We start from the raw sequence: 13,496 nt of genomic DNA on the forward strand, positions 1-13,496 counted from the left end.
ATACGCACTCAATTTGGTACTCAAATAAAAATATTTCAATGTGACAATGGAACCGAATACAATAACAAACAATTCCATGAATTTTGTAACACAAATGGAATGTCATTTTGTTACTCCAGCCCTTACTCTTCCTCACAAAAAACGAAATCCGAACGCAAAATATGTGCTATCAACAACATTATTCGTACCCTCCTATCTCATGCTTCTATTTCTCTTTCCTTTTGGAATCATGCATTACAAATGGCCACTTACCTCATAAACATTATGCCTACTAAACTCTTACAACTCATCTCTCCAACTCAAATACTTTTTGGTCGTACACCATCATATTTACACTTATGAATTTTTAGATGCTTATGTTATCCGCTAATCCCTTCTCCTACAATCAATAAACTTCAATCATCGTGGATACAAATGTTATGATTTAAATTCTAAAAAGTTTATCATCTCTCGCCTTTTAGTATTTGACGAAACACAATTTCCTTTTGCTAATCATCAAACTATTTCACCTACTGAATATTACTCCTTAACTAGTACCAATAACCCTTTCTATACTACACCAATACAGGCTCACAAACTCACTCCAGTATCCAGTCCAGACTCAACACAAACAGGCCCAATCCTCAGCCCATCTTCCTCTTCTCGGCCCAGCAACTCAACTCACCAATCTGGTTCGCCGAATTCAACCCACCAAACTGATCCGCTCGATATTACCCCCCAAACCACTAATTCTGTCCAACCTACTACTTCTCACCACACAACCAACACCTCTCCTCCACACTCTCCTATTGCGATCCCTTCTCCAGCTCTCTCCAATTCAGATGACAATCAATCCACAACAGTCTTACCTACACAAGACTCACAACCCATTTACAAACCAAAAGTCTAGTTTAATTTATCCGCAACCACCAATCTATCACCACTTCCAAAGACACCTAAAGATGCCCTATCCGACCCTAACTGGAACATGGCTATGACCGACGAGTTTCGTGCCCTAATGGATAATAAGACTTGGGTACTTGCACCACGGTCACCTGACATGCATGTAATACGTAGTATGTGGATTTTTCGTCACAAAATGCGATCTGACGGGACTCTTGAATGCTATAAAGCAGGGTTAGTAGGAGATGGTCATTCTCAAACTATTAGTATTTGTTGTAATGAAAACTTTAGTCCCGTAGTCAAACTGGCTACCATTCGCTTAGTTTTATCAATCGCATTATATAAGGCTTGGAACATAAATCAGTTGGACGTTAAAAATGCCTTTCTTCACGGGTCGCTGCAAGAAACAGTCTACATGCACCAACCTTACGGGTTTCGAGATCCAACCAAACCTGGTCACATTTTCTGTCTTCAACGGTCATTATACGGTTTAAAGCAAGCCCCTCGGGCGTGGTACCAATGACTTGCAATGTTTGCATCTTTAATCGGTTTTCAACATAGTCAATCCGATCACTCCTTGTTTGTGTATCATCACGGTGATGCTACTGCCTATCTTTTACTATATGTAGACGATATCATATTAGTCACGTCATCTACTAAATTACGCACCACTCTCATGTCCTTGTTTGCTAACGAATTTGCTATGAAGGATCTCGGCTCATTAAGTTACTTCTTGGGTATTGCTGTCAAACGAAACGAGACTGGGTTATTTTTGAGTCATGCTACGTATGCACAAACAATTTTAAATCGTGCAGGTATTGGTACATGTAACACTGTCAAAACTCCTGTTGATACTAATGGAAAACTTAGCGCAACTTCTGGTGCTCCATACTCGCAACCTTTGGAATTTCGTAGTCTAGCTGGAGCTTTGTAATACATAGTGTTCACTCGACCCGACATGGCCTATGCAGTTCAAAAAATATGTCTCCATATGCACGATCCGAAAGAATGCCACATGCATGCTCTTCGACGTATTCTACATTATATTCAGGGCACTGTCTCTTATGGGTTACAATTGTCACGGTCTTCATTATCATCACTCGTATCTTATACTGACGCGGACTGGGGTGGTTGTCCAGACACACGTCGATCAACATCAGGTTACTGCGTCTATTTAAGAGGAAATTTAGTGTCTTGGTCCGCAAAATGTCAACCAACAGTTTCTCGTTCTAGTGTGGAAGCAGAATATCGAGGCATTGCAAATGTTGTATCCGAATCATGCTAGTTGCGTAACATTCTTCTCGAACTAAGGTGTCCCGTTTCTAAAGCAACTATTGTATTTTGTGACAATGTCAGCGCCATGTTTCTTTTTGGTAATCCTGTAAAACACCCACGAACAAAACACATGGAAATGGATATACATTTTGTCCGTGAACAAGTGGCTCGAGGTCAAGTACGTGTTCTTCATGTTCCAACGCGATTTCAAATAGTGGACATCTTTACTAAAGGACTACCACGGTTATTATTTGAGGAATTCCGTACTAGTTTGAACGTCTGTCCGCCCTCCCGCTCAAACTGTGGGGCTGTATTATCCGATGGTGTCTAGTATATATTACAAAGTCAATGTATATTATTTAGTGTCAATATTAGCTGTCAAATATGTTCTATATTTAAAGGATCTGGTGAACTATCAAACCAATTCATACCTTGTAATGAGAGGAGTTATTAGGGAAACTTGTATATATACTCACGTTCATTGATCAATAAAATGATCACATTATAATCTCATACATTTAGGAGTGCATACAATATTTTAGGAAACCTTGGGTTTACCATTGACTATGTCACCTTGATACCATAAAAAGCTCTTCAACACCTTGTCAATATCTTTTAACAACATGTTTGGCAACATAAACACATATTCCCAATACACATGCATTAAACTTAGAACATTATTAATCAAGAGTAAACTTCCACCATAAGACAATTTTATGCTTCTCTAGTTGTTGATTTTCGGTTTGACTTTTTCAATCAAACCTTTGCAATCCCCAATACTTAGTTTCTTAGCTATCAAAGGAATACCTAGATATCTCATAGGTAATTTTCCCACTGTGAATGGCATTAGATCAAGAATCTTTTGTTTCATAACCTCATGTACACTACCAAAGAAAATAGTGCTTTTGCTCAAATTAGAGTACAACCCAGAAACTTGAATGTATTTTTCTAAACCCTCTTTAATAACCTTCACAGAATTATCATCATTATGAGAACGCACCAACAGATCATCAAAATTTATATGAGATAGTTTCATTTTCTTGCAACCAAGATGGAACTTGAACTCGGATGAATTTTCAATTTGTTTATTCAATATCATGTTGAACACTTTCATAACCAGAGTGCATAAGTAAAGAGAGATTGAGTCCCCTTGCCCTAAACCCTTTCACCTTTACGAAGTCCATGCACACCACCATTGACAGACACAGAGAAGGATCTAGTTATTACACAAACCATGATCCATTTAACCATCCTTTCATGAAAGCCAAGTTTTAATAGTATCTTTTCTAAAATTGTCAATTCACAGTGTCATATGCCTTTTGTATATCAATTTCCATTACACATCTCTTGGCACCATTGATTCAGTTGTACCCTTTAAGCAGCTCTTGCGTTACATGAATACTTCTTCTAGGTATAAAAGCATTCTGGTTACAACTAATTACAAGCTCTAACCCAGTTTTAATCCTATATGTTAAAATCTTACTTATGCATTTGTATAAGACATTGCGACATGGAATTGGTCTAAAATCAGAAAAAAATTTGGAGTGTCTATTTTAGGGATTAATGCAATGAGAGTAACGTTTAGTTCCCCCAATATTGCAGAAAATGCCTAACACATTGATCCGCAACTTGCTCATCATAATACTTCTTTCCAGTTTCATCACATATACTATCTACTCTACTCTTATGTTTCATGCTTTTTAGAATACTGTGAAAGTACTTTATGTTTTTATCACCATATGTTAGCCACTCTAGCTTAGTTTTATTGTTAGGATTTAGGTCCCAAACAAGACAGGTGATATATACTAATCACCATATCCATGAACGACAAACGAATAATTAAAGCATAATGATAAATAAAAGCATAAAACGACATGGGATTTAACGTGGTTTTATCCCAACTCCAAAATACGGAGAAGAGTTTACTCCACAGGCGCAAACCAGAGATTTTTCACTATTAATTTTGTGCACACATGTTAGGGTTACAATAGGGTGTTTATATAAGCAAATATAAACAAGGAAACAACTTAAAGAGCAAGAAAATGCGTTTTTCCTCGTCAGGCTCCCGGATAGGCTTAGGTCGCGCTGTGGCTGGAGGAGTCGTGCCGTGGCATTAAGCATGATTTCAAAATATACAGCATTGCAACCTTCGTACCTCAATCTAAGTGTTGAGCCATAGCGCGCCTTAATGAGCCACGGGGCACGTTAACACTAAAATGCACTTTTCTTGCTGCTTTGATATCCTTCACACATCCAACAATCTCCCACTTGAAAGGATGATCTAAACACAGCCCATTTTATCAACCCATCACTATGTTTAAACAAAACCCACAATAACTCTAGACTAGCTGATTACCAACTCCTATTGATACCGCCGGATGAGACACCCGAATCACGCCGCACTTTACTCATTAGCCTACGAGCAACTGAAGTCTTTTGACACCAAAAAATGTCGTTGAGTGATAATCCAATATCATAGTTACTAGCTTAGGCCATCTCAATTTCTATCGCCACCATCTTCTAACACGAGGATCATATTCTTACACCAGAAGACCAATTGAAGTATGCGACTCTTCAATTATAGGATTCTTCATGAGACTACACCGCCTTACCGATCACTCTAGACATGTCCAATCCCGAACACACATGTCAATGATCACCTTTGTACAGGATTTCACCGTCTATCTATGATTTTCCTTCCCAGCAATCAGAAAATCCAACAGACGCCCTCGTAGACTCTTCATCAAGACTCTAGTGAGAACGCATTCACGACCTCGAAATCTACTAACTTTTCAACTTTCCGTTTTCTCGCTGGTACACTGACCTCCTCATAGCTATGAATTTCACAAACCCATCTTCTCATCCCAAGCACACTCCTACTGTACGAGTAAGAAATAAAATCGCGGCTACTCGAGAAGAAACTTGGTTCGTACCACCAGTCAGTCATAAATTTCTTTGCCATCGGAGAGTAAAACAAGTACTCGAAGCTCTAGTGTTACCCGGAATCATCACACTAATATTGGAGACAACGTCGCATAATCATCTCCACAACTCCACTAGTCGACTAACTCCCACTAGCTCGATAACTTCTGTCGGTTACCTAATTCACGCCAAGTTCTCGAGAACCTCAACGATCCTAGAAAGCTCAATTCCTGGGACTAACAAGATTATCCGCCCCTCTTCCATCACCTAAAGACTCCTAATTGATCACCCTCGAAGAAAACCGCTCCTTTTGTTAATACATCAACCAAACCCGAGCAACCGTCGAACGCGTTCTATCTGAAACCCTTCGACAACCAATTACCCTTAGTGACTAGGAACTCTAATCTGCCCGCATATTTCATAAACCCTGGAATATTGACCAACTCCGTTGATTATCCCGTTTGCAAACCCCGCAAGCACCAAACTTCCCCGATAACTCCCACTATTGACTTTCAACCCGATGCATCTTGTTCGTTACAACAACCGCTCTAAACCGAGAGAAAAAATCAACCTCATGAGCTTCCATAACAAAACCACATCTCTAAAAACATAGCTTGTATCACTTTGAAGCTTCACGAGACAAAACCGTCTCGCACTCCCGTCTTCAAACCCGGAAAATTCATCCTGAAAACTGCCCAGATTCAAAAACTCATATCTAAAAATCCAACGGTCCGATCGGCCTCAAAATTTTACAGTCATTAGATCTATACGTGTTTTACTTACAGTAAAATTTTCAAGGCTATCCAACGGTTAACGAACCCGCTATGAATTTTCTTCTGCAGTTGCACATGAATATCCGAATTTTTCTCAGTCGTTCCTTCGTACAAGATAACGAGGAACAAGAACCCGACCCGTCACCCGAATCTTTCAGAAAATCTCTCCGTGTATCTTCTGCAACAAAACCTTATCGAACCGACCCCTTAGACTCCGTAACCATTCGCGAGTAAATCACCATCATAATGCAACCGTGCGCACCGTTACATCATAACCCGTCAGGATCAGACCAACCCTGAGGTGATCAATTTTCATGGATACATAGACATACCCTAAGTTCATCGCGATCAACTAAGTCTCTAGAACTCGACACAAGTTGCAAGACATAGAACCCTGTCGTTTGATCTAACTTTGAAGAAAAAACCGAGTCATCAACCATATCGAACACCTTGCTTTTCAAATAGTCATCGTGCTCATACTCGAACCTTGAACTCAAGTTACCACTTGTTAGGATTTAGGACCTAAACAAGAACATGCGATTGTGGTATCGTCAATCACAAACAACCCACGAACGAAAAACGAATAACCTAAAAGCATAAACGATAAATATAAAGCATAACGACACGGGATTTAACGTGGTTATATCCCAACTCCAAAACACGGAGAGGGGTTTACTCCACGGGCGCAAACCAGAGATTTTTCACTATTAATTTTGTGCACACATGTTAGGGTTACAATAGGGTGTTTATATAAGCAAATCTAAACAAAGAACAACTTAAAGAGCAAGAAAACGCGTTTTTCTCGTCAGGCTCCCGGATAGGCTTAAGCCGCGCTGCGGCTGGAGGAGCCGCGTCGTGGCTTAAAGCATGATTTCGAAACTGACAGCATTGCAACCTTCGAACCTCAATCCAAGTGTTGAGCCACGGCGCGCCTTAATGAGCCACGGCGCGCCTTAACACTAAAACGCACTTTTCTTGTTGTTTTGATATCCTTCACCATCCAACATTTATGCCGTAGTAATCGTAGTTCATCAGTTTTACCACCCTCCTATTCCTCCAAAATCCTAGCAGCTTCAATTCTCAAACTAGAATCAAATGAGTTCTTATCTATTTCATTTTAGGCGTCTATAAGCTCACCTTTTACCTTTTCAACATTTGAATGCATGTTACCATTATTTCAATTGAGCTTCTTTAACCCTATTTAGTAAAAAAGAATTAGGTCTCACGATATACAAATGATAGGTTCAGCTAATGATAAGTGCATCATATTTTATTATATTTTATTATATTTTTTAATTACAACCTTTTATTTTATACTTCATGATTTTTTGTAAATTGTTGTTACTTTTTTTGACAGAATATTAAAATGTCTTTGGAGTTTTTGAAATGAATCATCTAATTTCAGACCATCATTAATCGTCACTTAAAAAAGTAATAGTTAATCGAGATGTATGTAACAATAACTTTAAAGGCAACATTTACGTACATAAGGTGTTAGGATGCGTTTGAATGACAAGCTTCTAGTAGTTTATGAGAGTTTAAATTAATTTTTTCATTAACTCCAACTATAAGTTTTGTTTGGAATACTAAATAATATAAGTCTATAAGTACCTAATTACTTAAATTAAGCTCTACAAATATAAGCTACTTTTTTTAATGACTAAATATAAGCTATTTTAAGAGTGTGTGGGACGAAAGTAGCTATAGCTTGAGCATAAAGTAGTAGTAGTAGTGGTAGTAGTAGTAGTGGTGGTGGTGGTGGTGGTGGAGGTGGTAGTAGTAGAGGTGGAGGAGGTGGTGGTGGTAGTAGTAGTAGTAGTAGTAGTAGTAGTAGTAGTAGTAGTGGTGGTGGTGGTGGTTGTAACACCGTACTTTTTACATACATTTTTTTTTTTAATATTCACAGCGGAAGACTTATTAATTTACATATCATATATTAGTACCTACTTATATGATCACACAAAATCACAGGTGTTACGTTATTAATACAAACCATTTGACCATCTTGTTTATTACAAAACATCAGAGTTATTCACTGTGTCAAACATCTTCACTTGCCTTGCAAAACCCACCAAAAGCTACTAATCTATACATGCAGGGCAAAACACTGTAGGGGAATTAGTATAACGCTAAGTGAATGGTAATATCTAGGTGGACATCACTACAAGCATCAAGCACAGCTTATAGGCACTGGTTACTAATCACTTAAAGCTATACACAAGAGGACCGGCAATCCATAGCGGATCAAGCTAGAATATACCGGTAGTCCACACTACTGAGTCACTGGTATAGTCTTCCAGACGTGACGCACTCGTCATTCACACTATACCACCAATCAGTAACACTTGGACCCAATACTATTACCCTAAATACACAAGGTAAATAGCATTGACCTCTTACGTCGCACAAAACACCTCGACGTTCACTGGTGCGCACATAATCACATATAGTCACAATACTGGTCACAGACTCATTACACAGTCTAATTATAAGCATGGCACGGATCACTATACTTGTCAGTGTATAATCACATCCATAAAGATAATCCCACTCACCTGGAAGCACAAGTTCTCAGTTGTCTTACATCACTGAGCCTTCACCTTTCCGTTTGTCACTTGAGAATATCAGTTCTCTAGTTATTACACTTTTCAAAAAAATTACTCATTAGCATAAATATCACAGCAATACAGTAAATGGGTCAGAATTACACTTGACCCAAACATACAAACACTGTCACTCGCACGGATGAGGTCTCACTCATGCGACTGACTATGCTCACTCGCACTGGTGAGTATCCTCACCCGCATGACTGACCTATCAATTGTACTAATGATTAACAAACCTACTCACACGGTTTAGTGTCTCATTCGTGCGAATGGACACTTCACTCGCACGAGTGAGTGCCTCAGACGCACGGTTGAGCAAGTACAACAGCACAGTTGCAATTCCAGCTTTTTACACCCAATCTAAATTTGATTTAGTGTTTTAAAACCTTATCATTGGATACTATATCTCAAGACGATTCCAACGATAGTTTATTTGTCAAAAACAGAGTTACGGTTTGAAAGTTACAGCCTTTTCAATTTTACCAAAAGCTGACCACTGCTCAACCGCGTGGTTGAGCCCTCAACCGTACGGTTGAGCCCTCATCCGCGTGGTTGAGACCTCAAAAGTGTGCTCAACTGCGTGGTTGAGCTGTCACTCGTGTGGGTGCTGAAGAACACCACCAGTTCGCTATTTTTGAGTTTTTTATACCAAAAACTCGATTTCTGCTTGTTTTGATCAATGCAATGACCTAAGAACACTATATTACACATATATAATCTATTTCTTACCTCTATTAAGCATAACAAACACATTCAAAGCAAGAATCAAACATAAAGAGCTTACTTTTTCCAGAACCCATTTAAAACCCATTTCAATTTCATCAAAATTGAAGATAATTACCTTGTTTTGATTCTGAAATCACAGAGAATTTGATGCATGAAATCACTAGCTTCGAATTAAACATTTTGATTTTTGGATTTAGAAAGCCAATGTGTGTTTTAGGGTTATGTTCTTGCTAAAATTAGCAAGTAATGAACGTACAGAGTATATATTTAATTTTAGGTTTCTTCACACAAAGGTAAGTAACACTTCCGTCTAACACACGGGTATTTACCAGTTATCTGAAACCCAAAATTTTTAATAACTTATTCATTCTAATTCCAATTCACAAAAGGAAATATGTTCTGTGACCCTTGTCACAAAATGCACATTATCCCATACACAATAATTATAAAACACATAATTATTAAAATCATTATTTTAGCACAAAAGGGTAAATAAGTCATTACCTACTAGGCTCAAAGCTAGGATGTTACAAATCTACCCCCCTTAAAGGAGATTCCGTCCTCGAAATCTGGTCAAGGTCAAAAAATTGAGGGTATCTTGAAGCCATCAACTCCTCAGTCTCCCATGTCAGATTGGTGCCTAAACTATGTTTCCATTCCACAAGCACCATTGGAATCTGCTTCTTGCATAACTTAGTCACTTTTCTGTCGACGATCCTCACTGGTTCTTCCACCAATTTCTTACTTGAATCTACTTTCTGATGGTGCAAAGGAAGAATTTGACTTTCGTTGTCCACTTTACACTTACGAATGTAGCAGATGTTAAACGTGTCGTGAATACCTGCTAACTCTGGAGGGAGATCTAACACTACAGTTTGATCATTCAGCACTTGACAAATTCTAAAAGGACCAATGTACCTCGGAGCTAGTTTTCCTCGTTTACCGAATCGAATTAAACCCTTCCACAGTGACACTTTTAAATACACACGTCGTCGATGAGGGTCTGCATACATCTTTTGTCGATCTCTTGCAGCTTTCAGCTTTTCACGTGCGATAGCCACTTTTCTGCAGTCTGCAGCACAATTTCTGGACCCGCAAACTGTTTCTCACCTGCCTCCAACCAATACGATGGAGTTCGACACTTTCTACCATACAACATTTCTTACGACGTCATGCCAATACTTGAATGATAGGTGTTGTTGTAAGCAAATTCGATCAATGGTAGATGATAATCCCACGATCCACCATACTCTAACACACAAGCCCTTAACATATCCTCTAAAGTCTGAATAGTTCGTTCACTTTAACCGTCAGTCTGAGGATGATAAGCTGCACTAAGGTTGACACGAGTACCTAAATTTTCTTGTAGACTATTCCAGAAACTAGATACAAATTGGGAATCTCTATCTGACACAATAGACAGCGGTATCCCATGTCGTGATACTATTTCATTCAGGTATAACTGAGCTAATTTCGTCAACGAAGCTGTTTCACTTGTAGCTAGAAAATGCGCACTTTTGGTTAAACGGTCCACTATTACCCAAATCATATCATTTCCTTTCTGGGTTCTGGGTAGTTTTGTCATAAAATCCATAGTGATATGTTCCCATTTTCACTCTGGAATTTCTAATTGATGCAAAGACCCATACGGTTTCTGGTGTTCTGCTTTCACTTGGGCGTAAATATGACACTTTTCCACGTATTGCGCGATGTCTGCTTTCATATTTAGCCACCAATACAACACTTTCAGATCATGGTACATTTTTGTACTGCCGGGATGCATAGATCATCTCGATTTATGTGCTTCATTTAAAATTAGATCTCTCAATCCACCAAGTAACGGCACCCAAACTCGTTCACGATAAGTCTTTAATCCTTGAGAATCATTCATCAATTCTACTCTTCTTTTCACCATTAACTCAGATTTCAAATGTTCATCTTGTAATGCTTCGAGTTGAGTTATCTTTAGTCGATCCACTAAATCAGACACAATCTCAATTCGCATAAACTTTACACTGTCAGTGGATTTCTTAAGACTTAACGCATCAGCCACGACGTTTGCCTTGCCAGGATGATATCTGATCTCACAGTCATAATCCTTAATTAATTCTTGCCACCGTCTCTGACCCATGTTCATCTCTTTCTGCTAAAAGATATACTGTAAACTTTTATGATCGGTGCAGATAACACAATGCATACCATAAAGATAATGCCTCCACAACTTTAACGCAAACACTACTGCAGTCATTTCTAAGTCATGTGCTGGATAATTCTTTTCACTTGATTTTAACTGTCGAGACGCATACACAATTACACGATCTCTTTGCATTAATACACAGCCCAAACCGGATAAAGACGCATCGTAGTACACAACGAAGTCGTCGGATCCCTCAGGTAAGACTAACACTGGTGCTTTACACAATAAACTTTTCAAGGTCTGAAACGCAGTTTCTTGTTCATTAACCCACTGAAAAGACACATCCTTTCTATTTTACTTTGTTGAAGAACTTACAATCTTTGAAAAATCTTTAATGAATCGTCGGTAGTAACCAGCCAATCCTAGAAAACTCTTGATTTCTGTCGGATTCTTTGGTGAATTCCAATTCATCACAGCTTCAATTTTAGATGGATCCACTTTTATACCTTCTGCACAGATAATATGACCCAAAAATTGAACTTCACGTAACCAGAACTCACACTTGGAAAACTTTCCATACAATTGTTCACGTTTCAAAAGTTCTAACACTTGTCTTAAATGCTCAGCATGCTCGGATTCGGTTTTGGAGTACACTAAGATGTCATCAATGAACACGATAACAAACTTATCCAAAAACGGTTTACACACCCTATTCATAAGATCCATGAAAATTGCTGGAGCGTTGGTTAACCCAAACGGAATCACTAAGAACTCATAATGACCATAACAAGTACGAAATGCAGTCTTAGGAATGTCAGATTCAGCAACACGAACCTGGTGATATCCCGAACGTAGATCTATTTTTGAAAAGAACAAAGCTCCTTGAAGCTGATCAAATAAGTCATTTATCCTCAGAAGCGGATACTTATTCTTCACTGTTCTTTTATTTAGTTCACGATAATCTATACACATTCAGAGCGTATCATCTTTCTTTTTCACGAATAACACTGGTGTACCCCACGGCGAAGAACTCGGATGAATGAACCCGCGGTCCAACAGTTCTTAAATTTGGGACATCATTTCACGAATTTCTGAAGGAGCTAATCTATATGGAGCTTTAGCAACCGACGTAGCCCCTGGCACTCACTCGATCTTAAATTCAACTTCCCTGATCGGCGGTAAGCCTGGAAATTCATCTGGGAACACTTCTGGATATTCAGACACCACCGGAATATCAGACACTACTTTCTTTTCCTTCTTTACATCGATTACATTAGCTAATAAAGAATCACATCCCTTGGTCAAAGATTTCTTAGCTTTCATCATCGATAATAATGGGCAACGGAACCCGCCGTGATTACCACGAGCCACTACCAGTTTCCCACCGGCCACCGGAAAAGAGATAACTTTCCTATCGCACTTAATACTGGCCTTATGGTCACTAAGCCAATTCATGCCTAGCACTACATCAAAGCTTGGTATATGCATCACTAGGAAAGTCACAGGGAAAATACTACCCTCTATGTGAATAGTAATTCCAGACACAAACCTTGTGATTGGAACAGTTCTACCATCACCCACTTCGACACTTAAGGGTTCATTGATTACACTAACAGGCATATTTAACTTAGCACAAAATGTAGTTGACACAAATGATATATTTGCTCCACAGTTAAATAGTACACGAGCCAGTACAGAATTTACTAAGAACATACCGGTGATTGCATCGTCAGTAGCAGTGACAGCGTTTACTGACATCTGAAAGGCCCTAGCTTCAGGAGGTGGAGGATTCTTGCGCTTCTGCCTCACAGAGGAAGCAGATGATCCCCCAGCTGACACAGCACGTACCCCTGACCTGGACTCCGCCCGGAATAACTCTTTCTTGCAGCTGGACACTCTGTAGATCTGTGACCCTCTTTATGACAGTTCTAACACACATTATTCTTAAATGAACAATCTTGAGGCTCATGTCCCACTATACCACAAACACCTTTTCTTTAATGTTGAACACTGCCCACTATGCGAAGACTTACACATTCTAAACCATGTTTTCTAACTGCTTGAAACTGATCTACCCTGGCTAAATTGCCCTTTTAGCTTAAACCGACTTGATTTCTTTGATTGCTGGCTAGACTGACTTGCCGCTGGTTTTACTTGCGACATACTTCCAGTTTT

The 13,496-nt window shown here is 39.0% G+C and overlaps 2 protein-coding genes across 2 annotated transcripts; both read left to right on the forward strand.

Annotated features, from left to right (window-relative positions):
- Positions 1-1,411: 1,411 nt before the first annotated feature.
- Positions 1,412-1,816, forward strand: LOC139891426 (uncharacterized mitochondrial protein AtMg00810-like). The gene has a single exon (XM_071874400.1). The coding sequence runs from the start codon at positions 1,412-1,414 to the stop codon at positions 1,814-1,816; it is 405 nt and encodes a 134-aa protein (XP_071730501.1).
- A 24-nt stretch (positions 1,817-1,840) lies between these two features.
- LOC139891437 (uncharacterized mitochondrial protein AtMg00810-like) lies at positions 1,841-2,167 on the forward strand. Its single transcript, XM_071874411.1, has one exon. It carries the CDS (start codon positions 1,841-1,843, stop codon positions 2,165-2,167), a length of 327 nt encoding a protein of 108 aa, XP_071730512.1.
- The last annotated feature ends 11,329 nt before the right edge of the window (positions 2,168-13,496 follow it).

This window comes from Rutidosis leptorrhynchoides, chromosome 1, assembly GCF_046630445.1.
Source record: "Rutidosis leptorrhynchoides isolate AG116_Rl617_1_P2 chromosome 1, CSIRO_AGI_Rlap_v1, whole genome shotgun sequence".
NCBI classification, from domain to species: Eukaryota; Viridiplantae; Streptophyta; class Magnoliopsida; order Asterales; family Asteraceae; genus Rutidosis; species Rutidosis leptorrhynchoides.

Excerpts from the sequence above, each read along its gene's own strand:
- LOC139891426 (XM_071874400.1), top strand. The coding sequence starts at position 1,412 with ATGTTTGCATCTTTAATCGGTTTTCAACATAGTCAATCCGATCACTCC.
- LOC139891437 (XM_071874411.1), top strand. The coding sequence starts at position 1,841 with ATGGCCTATGCAGTTCAAAAAATATGTCTCCATATGCACGATCCGAAA.